At 52.8% G+C, this 12434-nt stretch overlaps 1 protein-coding gene across 1 annotated transcript in view; it reads left to right on the forward strand.

Moving 5' to 3' along the window:
- Positions 1 to 321: 321 nt before the first annotated feature.
- LOC306765236 (von Willebrand factor C domain-containing protein 2-like) overlaps positions 322 to 12434 on the forward strand; it is a gene marked incomplete at both ends in the record, with an annotated part of 107064 nt that continues 94951 nt past the window's right edge. Inside the window, one exon of the mRNA XM_079252638.1 lies at positions 322 to 702. Within this exon, the coding sequence (XP_079108764.1) occupies positions 322 to 702 (381 nt within the window). The remainder of the gene's footprint in view (positions 703 to 12434) is intronic.

Raw genomic sequence — 12434 nt, forward strand, 5'->3', positions numbered from 1 at the left:
TGCCAGGTGCAACCAGCTGTTTGCGGACCAGTGGACGCGCTGCAGGCTGCACATGGTGCCCCTAAAGGACTGGCTCAGGATTTCAACCAGTAACCAAGTGGGATAAACTTGGCTTCTGAACTGGACCAACTGGTGACACAATCGTTTGACTGGTAAAAAAACCAAACAACAACCAACAAGTCCAGCATCACTGTGTTCAGACGTCAGCAGAACATGTTGGAGGCTGAGATGGACTGACGCGCGTGACAGTGGGAGGGGACGCGGAGCGGAGCGCGGCGGCGCGGCAGACGCACGCGGTCAGTTCAGAGTAACCCGTCCACCATGCTGACCCGCGCGCTCATCCTGCTGTCCGTCGCGCTGCTTCCATTCCCGGTGCGGCGCGGACCCGCGTGCGCAGCGCGTGCTGGGGCGGAGTACTCCACCAGAACCGAGCTGGACTACGAGTTCGGGGACTACCGCGGAAAGTGGTGCATCGACGACCACGGCTTCGTGTACGGCATCGGAGAGGTGTACTACCCGAGCTCCACGGCCTGTCCGTGCACGTGCACCGTCGACGGTCCCGTGTGCGTCCGACCCAAGTGTCCGCGCATCCACCCCCGGTGCACGCGCATCAGGTACAAGTCGTGCTGCCCGGTGTGTGAGGCCATGGCCCGGGTGTGTGTCCACGGAGGGAGGACGTACCGACTCCTGGAGGAGTTCCGGGTGAGCAAGAACCAGATGTCCTCCGGACCTGGTCCAGATCCAAACCTAGTCCAGATCCAGAGCCTAGTCCAGATCCAGAGCCTATTTCAGACCCAGAGCCTAGTCCAGATCCAGAGCCTATTCCAGATCCAAGCCTAGTCCAGACCCAGAGCCTAGTCCAGATCCAGAACCTATTCCAGATCCAAGCCTAGTCCAGATCCAGAGCCTATTCCAGACCCAGAGCCTATTCCAGATCCAGAGCCTAGTCCAGATCCAAGCCTAGTCCAGATTCAGAGCCTAGTCCAGACCCAGAGCCTATTCCAGACCCAGAGCCTATTCCAGATCCAGAGCCTAGTCCAGATCCAAGCCTAGTCCAGATCCAGAGCCTAGTCCAGACCCAGAGCCTATTCCAGACCCAGAGCCTATTCCAGACCCAGAGCCTAGTCCAGATCCAAGCCTAGTCCAGATCCAGAGCCTAGTCCAGACCCAGAGCCTATTCCAGACCCAGAGCCTAGTCCAGATCCAAGCCTAGTCCAGATCCAGAGCCTAGTCCAGATCCAGAGCCTATTCCAGATCCAGAGCCTATTCCAGATCCAAGCCTAGTCCAGATCCAGAGCCTAGTCCAGATCCAGAGCCTATTCCACACCCAGAGCCTAGTCCAGATCCAGAGCCTAGTCCAGATCCAGAGCCTATTCCAGATCCAAGCCTAGTCCAGATCCAGAGCCTAGTCCAGATCCAGAGCCTAGTCCAGATCCAGAACCTTTTACAGATCCAGAGCCTAGTCCAGATCCAGAACCTAGTCCAGATCCGAGCTTAGTCCAGATCCAGAGCCTAGTCCAGATCCAAGCCTAGTCCAGATCCAAGCCTAGTCCAGTTCCAGAGCCTAGTCCAGATCCAGAACCTATTCCAGACCCAGAGCCTAGTCCAGATCCAGAGCCTAGTCCAGATCCAAGCCTAGTCCAGATCCAGAGCCTAGTCCAGTTCCAGAGCCTAGTCCAGATCCAAACCTAGTCCAGATCCAAGCCTAGTCCAGATCCAGACCCTATTCCAGATCCAGAGCCTAGTCCAGATCCAGAACCTAGTCCAGATCCAAGCCTAGTCCAGATCCAGAGCCTAGTCCAGATCCAAACCTAGTCCAGATCCAGAGCCTAGTCCAGATCCAAGCCTAGTCCAGATCCAGAACCTAGTCCAGATCCAAGCCTAGTCCAGATCCAAACCTTGTCTAGATCCAGAGCCTAGTCCAGATCCAGAGCCTAGTCCAGATCCAAGCCTAGTCCAGATCCAAGCCTAGTCCAGATCCAGAACCTAGTCCAGATCCAGAACCTAGTCCAGATCCAAACCTAGTCCAGATCCAGAACCTAGTCCAGATCCAAACCTAGTCCAGATCCAGAGCCTAGTCCAGATCCAGAGCCTAGTCCAGATCCAAGCCTAGTCCAGATCCAGAACCTAGTCCAGATCCAAGCCTAGTCCAGATCCAGAACCTAGTCCAGATCCAGAACCTAGTCCAGATCCAAGCCTAGTCCAGTTCCAGAGCCTAGTCCAGATCCAGAGCCTAGTCCAGATCCAGAGCCTATTCCAGACCCAGAGCCTAATCCAGATCCAAGCCTAGTCCAGATCCAGAACCTAGTCCAGATCCAGAGCCTAGTCCAGATCCAAGCCTAGTCCAGATCCAGAGCCTAATTATGATCCAGAGCCTAGTCCAGATCCAGAACCTAGTCCAGATCCAAGACTAGTCCAGATCCAGAACCTAGTCCAGATCCAGAACCTAGTCCAGATCCAAGCCTAGTCCAGATCCAAACCTAGTCCAGATCCAAGCCTAGTCCAGATCCAGAGCCTAGTCCAGATCCAGAGCCTAGTCCAGATCCAAGCCTAGTCCAGATCCAAGCCTAGTCCAGATCCAGAACCTACTCCAGATCCAAGCCTAGTCCAGATCCAGAACCTTAGTCTAGATCCAGAGCCTAGTCCAGATCCAAGCCTAGTCCAGATCCAGAGCCCAGTCCAGATCCAAGCCTAGTCCAGATCCAGAACCTTTTCCAGATCCAGAGCCTAGTCCAGATCCAGAGCCTAGTCCAGATCCGAGCTTAGTCCAGATCCAGAACCTAGTCCAGATCTAGAGCCTAGTCCAGATCCAGAGCCTAGTCCAGATCCAAGCCTAGTCCAGATCCAGAGCCTAGTCCAGATCCAGAACCTAGTCCAGATCCAGAGCCTAGTCCAGATCCAGAACGTAGTCCAGATCCAGAACGTAGTCCAGATCCAGAGCCTAGTCCAGATCCAGAACGTAGTCCAGATCCAGAACGTAGTCCAGATCCGAGCTTAGTCCAGATCCAGAGCCTAGTCCAGATCCAGAGCCTAGTCCAGATCCAGAACCTTTTACAGATCCAGAGCCTAGTCCAGATCCAGAACCTAGTCCAGATCCGAGCTTAGTCCAGATCCAGAGCCTAGTCCAGATCCAAGCCTAGTCCAGATCCAGAGCCTAGTCCAGATCCAGAACCTAGTCCAGATCCGAGCTTAGTCCAGATCCAGAGCTTAGTCCAGATCCAGAGCCTAGTCCAGATCCAAGCCTAGTCCAGTTCCAGAGCCTAGTCCAGATCCAAGCTTAGTCCAGATCCAGAGCCTAGTCCAGATCCAGAGCCTATTCCAGATCCAAGCCTAGTCCAGATCCAGAGCCTAGTCCAGATCCAAGCCTAGTCCAGATCCAGAACCTAGTCCAGATCCAGAACCTAGTCCAGATCCAAGCCTAGTCCAGATCCAGAGCCTAGTCCAGATCTAGAGCCTAGTTCAGATCCAGAGCCTATTCCAGACCCAGAGCCTAGTCCAGATCCAAGCCTAGTCCAGATCCAGAACCTAGTCCAGATCCAGAGCCTAGTCCAGATCCAAGCCTAGTCCAGATCCAGAGCCTAGTCCAGATCCAGAGCCTAGTCCAGATCCAGAACCTAGTCCAGATCCAAGCCTAGTCCAGATCCAGAACCTAGTCCAGATCCAGAACCTAGTCCAGATCCAAGCCTAGTCCAGATCCAAGCCTAGTCCAGATCCAGAACCTAGTCCAGATCCAAGCCTAGTCCAGATCCAAACCTAGTCCAGATCCAAGCCTAGTCCAGATCCAGAGCCTAGTCCAGATCCAAGCCTAGTCCAGATCCAGAGCCTAGTCCAGATCCAGAACCTAGTCCAGATCCAAGCCTAGTCCAGATCCAGAACCTAGTCCAGATCCAGAGCCTAGTCCAGATCCAAGCCTAGTCCAGATCCAGAGCCCAGTCCAGATCCAAGCCTAGTCCAGATCCAGAACCTTTTCCAGATCCAGAGCCTAGTCCAGATCCAAGCCTAGTCCAGATCCAGAGCCCAGTCCAGATCCAAGCCTAGTCCAGATCCAGAACCTAGTCCAGATCCAGAGCCTAGTCCAGATCCAAGCCTAGTTCAGATCCAGAGCCTAGTCCAGATCCAGAACGTAGTCCAGATCCAGAGCCTAGTCCAGATCCAGAACGTAGTCCAGATCCAGAACGTAGTCCAGATCCAGAGCCTAGTCGAGATCCAGAGCCTAGTCCAGATCCAGAACCTAGTTCAGATCCAGAGCCTAGTCCAGATCCAGAACCTAGTCCAGATCCGAGCTTAGTCCAGATCCAGAGCCTAGTCCAGATCCAGAGCCTAGTCCAGATCCAGAACCTTTTACAGATCCAGAGCCTAGTCCAGATCCAGAACCTAGTCCAGATCCGAGCTTAGTCCAGATCCAGAGCTTAGTCCAGATCCAGAGCCTAGTCCAGATCCAAGCCTAGTCCAGATCCAGAGCCTAGTCCAGATCCAGAACCTAGTCCAGATCCGAGCCTAGTCCAGATCCAGAGCTTAGTCCAGTTCCAGAGCCTAGTCCAGATCCAAAACCTATTCCAGATCTAAGCTTAGTCCAGATCCAGAGCCTAGTCCAGATCCAGAGCCTATTCCAGATCCAAGCCTAGTCCAGATCCAGAGCCTTGTCCAGATCCAAGCCTAGTCCAGTTCCAGAGCCTAGTTCAGATCCAAACCTAGTCCAGATCCAGAGCCTAGTCCAGATCCAAGCCTAGTCCAGATCCAGAACCTAGTCCAGATCCAGAGCCTAGTCCAGATCCAAGCCTAGTCCAGATCCAGAGCCTAGTCCAGATCCAAGCCTAGTCCAGATCCAGAACCTAGTCCAGATCCAGAGCCTAGTCCAGATCCAGAGCCTATTCCAGATCCAGAGCCTAGTCCAGATCCAAGCCTAGTCCAGATCCAGAACTTAGTCCAGATCCAGAGCCTAGTCCAGATCCAGAGCCTAGTCCAGATCCAAGCCTAGTCCAGATCCAGAACCTAGTCCAGATCCAAGCCTATTCCAGATCCAGAACCTAGTCCAGATCCAGAACCTAGTCCAGATCTAGAGCCTAGTCCAGATCCAAAACCTAGTCCAGATCCAGAGCCTAGTCCAGATCCAGAGCCTAGTCCAGATCCAAGCCTAGTCCAGATCCAGAACCTAGTCCAGATCCAGAGCCTAGTCCAGATCCAGAGCCTAGTCCAGATCCAAGCTTAGTCCAGATCCAGAACCTAGTCCAGATCCAGAGCCTAGTCCAGATCCAAGCCTAGTCCAGATCCAGAGCCTAGTCCAGATCCAAGCCTAGTCCAGATCCAGAACCTAGTCCAGATCCAGAGCCTAGTCCAGATCCAGAGCCTAGTCCAGATCCAGAACCTAGTCCAGATGTAGAGCCTAGTCCAGATCCAGAACCTAGTCCAGATCAAGAGCCTAGTCCAGATCCAGAACCTAGTCCAGATCCAGAACCTAGTCCAGAACTAGAGCCTAGTCCAGATCCAGAACCTAGTCCAGATCCAGAGCCTAGTCCAGATCCAGAGCCTAGTCCAGATCCAAGCCTAGTCCAGATCCAGAACCTAGTCCAGATCCAGAACCTAGTCCAGATCCAAGCCTAGTCCAGATCCAGAGCCTAGTCCAGATCCAGAACCTAGTCCAGATCCGAGCTTAGTCCAGATCCAGAGCTTAGTCCAGATCCAGAGCCTAGTCCAGATCCAAGCCTAGTCCAGTTCCAGAGCCTAGTCCAGATCCAAGCTTAGTCCAGATCCAGAGCCTAGTCCAGATCCAGAGCCTATTCCAGATCCAAGCCTAGTCCAGATCCAGAGCCTAGTCCAGATCCAAGCCTAGTCCAGATCCAGAACCTAGTCCAGATCCAGAACCTAGTCCAGATCCAAGCCTAGTCCAGATCCAGAGCCTAGTCCAGATCTAGAGCCATGTTCAGATCCAGAGCCTATTCCAGACCCAGAGCCTAGTCCAGATCCAAGCCTAGTCCAGATCCAGAACCTAGTCCAGATCCAGAGCCTAGTCCAGATCCAAGCCTAGTCCAGATCCAGAGCCTAGTCCAGATCCAGAGCCTAGTCCAGATCCAGAACCTAGTCCAGATCCAAGCCTAGTCCAGATCCAGAACCTAGTCCAGATCCAGAACCTAGTCCAGATCCAAGCCTAGTCCAGATCCAAGCCTAGTCCAGATCCAGAACCTAGTCCAGATCCAAGCCTAGTCCAGATCCAAACCTAGTCCAGATCCAAGCCTAGTCCAGATCCAGAGCCTAGTCCAGATCCAAGCCTAGTCCAGATCCAGAGCCTAGTCCAGATCCAGAACCTAGTCCAGATCCAAGCCTAGTCCAGATCCAGAACCTAGTCCAGATCCAGAGCCTAGTCCAGATCCAAGCCTAGTCCAGATCCAGAGCCCAGTCCAGATCCAAGCCTAGTCCAGATCCAGAACCTTTTCCAGATCCAGAGCCTAGTCCAGATACAAGCCTAGTCCAGATCCAGAGCCCAGTCCAGATCCAAGCCTAGTCCAGATCCAGAACCTAGTCCAGATCCAGAGCCTAGTCCAGATCCAAGCCTAGTTCAGATCCAGAGCCTAGTCCAGATCCAGAACGTAGTCCAGATCCAGAGCCTAGTCCAGATCCAGAACGTAGTCCAGATCCAGAACGTAGTCCAGATCCAGAGCCTAGTCGAGATCCAGAGCCTAGTCCAGATCCAGAACCTAGTTCAGATCCAGAGCCTAGTCCAGATCCAGAACCTAGTCCAGATCCGAGCTTAGTCCAGATCCAGAGCCTAGTCCAGATCCAGAGCCTAGTCCAGATCCAGAACCTTTTACAGATCCAGAGCCTAGTCCAGATCCAGAACCTAGTCCAGATCCGAGCTTAGTCCAGATCCAGAGCTTAGTCCAGATCCAGAGCCTAGTCCAGATCCAAGCCTAGTCCAGATCCAGAGCCTAGTCCAGATCCAGAACCTAGTCCAGATCCGAGCCTAGTCCAGATCCAGAGCTTAGTCCAGTTCCAGAGCCTAGTCCAGATCCAAAACCTATTCCAGATCTAAGCTTAGTCCAGATCCAGAGCCTAGTCCAGATCCAGAGCCTATTCCAGATCCAAGCCTAGTCCAGATCCAGAGCCTTGTCCAGATCCAAGCCTAGTCCAGTTCCAGAGCCTAGTTCAGATCCAAACCTAGTCCAGATCCAGAGCCTAGTCCAGATCCAAGCCTAGTCCAGATCCAGAACCTAGTCCAGATCCAGAGCCTAGTCCAGATCCAAGCCTAGTCCAGATCCAGAGCCTAGTCCAGATCCAAGCCTAGTCCAGATCCAGAACCTAGTCCAGATCCAGAGCCTAGTCCAGATCCAGAGCCTATTCCAGATCCAGAGCCTAGTCCAGATCCAAGCCTAGTCCAGATCCAGAACTTAGTCCAGATCCAGAGCCTAGTCCAGATCCAGAGCCTAGTCCAGATCCAAGCCTAGTCCAGATCCAGAACCTAGTCCAGATCCAAGCCTATTCCAGATCCAGAACCTAGTCCAGATCCAGAACCTAGTCCAGATCTAGAGCCTAGTCCAGATCCAAAACCTAGTCCAGATCCAGAGCCTAGTCCAGATCCAGAGCCTAGTCCAGATCCAAGCCTAGTCCAGATCCAGAACCTAGTCCAGATCCAGAGCCTAGTCCAGATCCAGAGCCTAGTCCAGATCCAAGCTTAGTCCAGATCCAGAACCTAGTCCAGATCCAGAGCCTAGTCCAGATCCAAGCCTAGTCCAGATCCAGAGCCTAGTCCAGATCCAAGCCTAGTCCAGATCCAGAACCTAGTCCAGATCCAGAGCCTAGTCCAGATCCAGAGCCTAGTCCAGATCCAGAACCTAGTCCAGATGTAGAGCCTAGTCCAGATCCAGAACCTAGTCCAGATCAAGAGCCTAGTCCAGATCCAGAACCTAGTCCAGATCCAGAACCTAGTCCAGAACTAGAGCCTAGTCCAGATCCAGAACCTAGTCCAGATCCAGAGCCTAGTCCAGATCCAGAGCCTAGTCCAGATCCAAGCCTAGTCCAGATCCAGAACCTAGTCCAGATCCAAGCCTAGTCCAGATCCAGAACCTAGTCCAGATCCAGAGCCTAGTCCAGATCCAGAGCCTAGTCCAGATCCAGAACCTAGTCCAGATCCAGAACCTAGTCCAGATCCAGAACCTAGTCCAGATCCAAGCCTAGTCCAGATCCAAGCCTAGTCCAGATCCAGAGCCTAGTCCAGATCCAGAACCTAGTCCAGATCCAGAGCCTAGTCCAGATCCAGAACCTAGTCCAGATCCGAGCTTAGTCCAGATCTAGAGCCTAGTCCAGATCCAGAGCCTAGTCCAGATCCAAGCCTAGTCCAGATCCAGAGCCTAGTCCAGATCCAGAGCCTAGTCCAGATCCAGAACCTAGTCCAGATCCAGAGCCTAGTCCAGATCCAGAACCTAGTCCAGATCCAGAGCCTAGTCCAGATCCAGAACGTAGTCCAGATCCAGAACCTAGTCCAGATCCAGAGCCTAGTCCAGATCCAGAACCTAGTCCAGATCCAGAACCTAGTCCAGATCCAGAGCCTTTTCCAGATCCAGAGCCTAGTCCAGATCCAGAACCTAGTCCAGATCCGAGCTTAGTCCAGATCCAGAGCCTAGTCCAGATCCGAGCTTAGTCCAGATCCAGAGCCTAGTCCAGATCCGAGCTTAGTCCAGATCCAGAGCCTAGTCCAGATCCAGAGCCTAGTCCAGATCCAGAACCTTGTCCAGATCCAGAGCCTAGTCCAGATCCAGAGCCTAGTCCAGATCCAGAACCTTTTACAGATCCAGAGCCTAGTCCAGATCCAGAACGTAGTCCAGATCCGAGCTTAGTCCAGATCCAGAGCCTAGTCCAGATCCGAGCTTAGTCCAGATCCAGAGCCTAGTCCAGATCCAGAGCCTAGTCCAGATCCAGAACCTTTTACAGATCCAGAGCCTAGTCCAGATCCAGAACCTAGTCCAGATCCAGAGCTTAGTCCAGATCCAGAACCTTGTCCAGATCCAGAACCTAGTCCAGATCCAGAGCCTAGTCCAGATCCTGAACCTAGTCCAGATCCGAGCTTAGTCCAGATCCAGAGCCTATTCCAGATCCAGAGCCTAGTCCAGATCCAGAACCTTTTACAGATCCAGAGCCTAGTCCAGATCCAGAACGTAGTCCAGATCCAGAGCTTAGTCCAGATCCAGAGCCTAGTCCAGATCCAGAGCCTAGTCCAGATCCAAGCCTAGTCCAGATCCAGAACCTAGTCCAGATCCAAGCCTAGTCCAGATCCAAGCCTAGTACAGATCCAGAACCTAGTCCAGATCCAGAACCTAGTCCAGATCCAGAGCCTAGTCCAGATCCAGAACCTAGTCCAGATCCAGAGCCTAGTCCAGATCCAGAACCTAGTCCAGATCCAGAACCTAGTCCAGATCCAGAGCCTAGTCCAGATCCAGAGCTTAGTCCAGATCCAGAACCTAGTTCAGATCCAGAGCCTAGTCCAGATCCAGAACTTTTTCCAGATCCAGAGCCTAGTCCAGATCCAGAACCTAGTCCAGATCCGAGCTTAGTCCAGATCCAGAACCTAGTCCAGATCCAGAGCCTAGTCCAGATCCAAGCCTAGTCCAGATCCAGAGCCTAGTCCAGATCCAGAACCTTGTCCAGATCCAGAGCCTTGTCCAGATCCAGAACGTAGTCCAGATCCAGAGCCTAGTCCAGATCCAGAACGTAGTCCAGATCCAGAACCTAATCCAGATCCAGAGCCTAGTCCAGATCCAGAACCTAGTCCAGATCCAGAACCTAGTTCAGATCCAGAGCCTAGTCCAGATCCAGAGCCTTTTCCAGATCCAGAGCCTAGTCCAGATCCAGAACCTAGTCCAGATCCGAGCTTAGTCCAGATCCAGAGCCTAGTCCAGATCCGAGCTTAGTCCAGATCCAGAGCCTAGTCCAGATCCAGAGCCTAGTCCAGATCCAGAACCTTTTACAGATCCAGAGCCTAGTCCAGATCCAGAACGTAGTCCAGATCCTGAGCTTAGTCCAGATCCAGAGCCTAGTCCAGATCCAGAGCCTAGTCCAGATCCAGAACCTTTTACAGATCCAGAGCCTAGTCCAGATCCAGAACGTAGTCCAGATCCAGAGCTTAGTCCAGATCCAGAACCTAGTCCAGATCCAGAACCTAGTCCAGATCCAGAGCCTAGTCCAGATCCAGAACCTAGTCCAGATCCGAGCCTAGTCCAGATCCAGAGCCTAGTCCAGATCCAGAACCTTTTACAGATCCAGAGCCTAGTCCAGATCCAGAACGTAGTCCAGATCCAGAGCTTAGTCCAGATCCAGAACCTAGTCCAGATCCAGAACCTAGTCCAGATCCAGAGCCTAGTCCAGATCCAGAACCTAGTCCAGATCCGAGCTTAGTCCAGATCCAGAGCCTAGTCCAGATCCAGAGCCTAGTCCAGATCCAGAACCTTTTACAGATCCAGAGCCTAGTCCAGATCCAGAGCCTAGTCCAGATCCAGAGCCTAGTCCAGATCCAAGCCTAGTCCAGATCCAGAGCCTAGTCCAGATCCAGAACGTAGTCCAGATCCAGAGCTTAGTCCAGATCCAGAGCCTAGTCCAGATCCAGAGCCTAGTCCAGATCCAGAACCTTTTACAGATCCAGAGCCTAGTCCAGATCCAGAACCTAGTCCAGATCCAAGCTTAGTCCAGATCCAGAGCTTAGTCCAGATCCAAGCCTAGTCCAGATCCAAGCCTAGTCCAGATCCAGAACCTAGTCCAGATCCAGAGCCTAGTCCAGATCCAGAACCTAGTCCAGATCCAGAACCTAGTCCAGATCCAGAACCTAGTCCAGATCCAAGCCTAGTCCAGATCCAAGCCTAGTCCAGATCCAGAGCCTAGTCCAGATCCAGAACCTAGTCCAGATCCAGAGCCTAGTCCAGATCCAGAACCTAGTCCAGATCCGAGCTTAGTCCAGATCCAGAACCTAGTCCAGATCTAGAGCCTAGTCCAGATCCAGAGCCTAGTCCAGATCCAAGCCTAGTCCAGATCCAGAGCCTAGTCCAGATCCAGAGCCTAGTCCAGATCCAGAACCTAGTCCAGATCCAGAGCCTAGTCCAGATCCAGAACCTAGTCCAGATCCAGAGCCTAGTCCAGATCCAGAACGTAGTCCAGATCCAGAACCTAGTCCAGATCCAGAGCCTAGTCCAGATCCAGAACCTAGTCCAGATCCAGAACCTAGTCCAGATCCAGAGCCTTTTCCAGATCCAGAGCCTAGTCCAGATCCAGAACCTAGTCCAGATCCGAGCTTAGTCCAGATCCAGAGCCTAGTCCAGATCCGAGCTTAGTCCAGATCCAGAGCCTAGTCCAGATCCGAGCTTAGTCCAGATCCAGAGCCTAGTCCAGATCCAGAGCCTAGTCCAGATCCAGAACCTTGTCCAGATCCAGAGCCTAGTCCAGATCCAGAGCCTAGTCCAGATCCAGAACCTTTTACAGATCCAGAGCCTAGTCCAGATCCAGAACGTAGTCCAGATCCGAGCTTAGTCCAGATCCAGAGCCTAGTCCAGATCCGAGCTTAGTCCAGATCCAGAGCCTAGTCCAGATCCAGAGCCTAGTCCAGATCCAGAACCTTTTACAGATCCAGAGCCTAGTCCAGATCCAGAACCTAGTCCAGATCCAGAGCTTAGTCCAGATCCAGAACCTTGTCCAGATCCAGAACCTAGTCCAGATCCAGAGCCTAGTCCAGATCCTGAACCTAGTCCAGATCCGAGCTTAGTCCAGATCCAGAGCCTATTCCAGATCCAGAGCCTAGTCCAGATCCAGAACCTTTTACAGATCCAGAGCCTAGTCCAGATCCAGAACGTAGTCCAGATCCAGAGCTTAGTCCAGATCCAGAGCCTAGTCCAGATCCAGAGCCTAGTCCAGATCCAAGCCTAGTCCAGATCCAGAACCTAGTCCAGATCCAAGCCTAGTCCAGATCCAAGCCTAGTACAGATCCAGAACCTAGTCCAGATCCAGAACCTAGTCCAGATCCAGAGCCTAGTCCAGATCCAGAACCTAGTCCAGATCCAGAGCCTAGTCCAGATCCAGAACCTAGTCCAGATCCAGAACCTAGTCCAGATCCAGAGCCTAGTCCAGATCCAGAGCTTAGTCCAGATCCAGAACCTAGTTCAGATCCAGAGCCTAGTCCAGATCCAGAACTTTTTCCAGATCCAGAGCCTAGTCCAGATCCAGAACCTAGTCCAGATCCGAGCTTAGTCCAGATCCAGAACCTAGTCCAGATCCAGAGCCTAGTCCAGATCCAAGCCTAGTCCAGATCCAGAGCCTAGTCCAGATCCAGAACCTTGTCCAGATCCAGAGCCTTGTCCAGATCCAGAACGTAGTCCAGATCCAGAGCCTAGTCCAGATCCAGAACGTAGTCCAGATCCAGAACCTAATCCAGATCCAGAGCCTAGTCCAGATCCAGAACCTAG

Source organism: Telmatherina bonti, assembly GCF_933228915.1.
Source record: "Telmatherina bonti genome assembly, chromosome: 14".
NCBI classification, from domain to species: Eukaryota; Metazoa; Chordata; class Actinopteri; order Atheriniformes; family Telmatherinidae; genus Telmatherina; species Telmatherina bonti.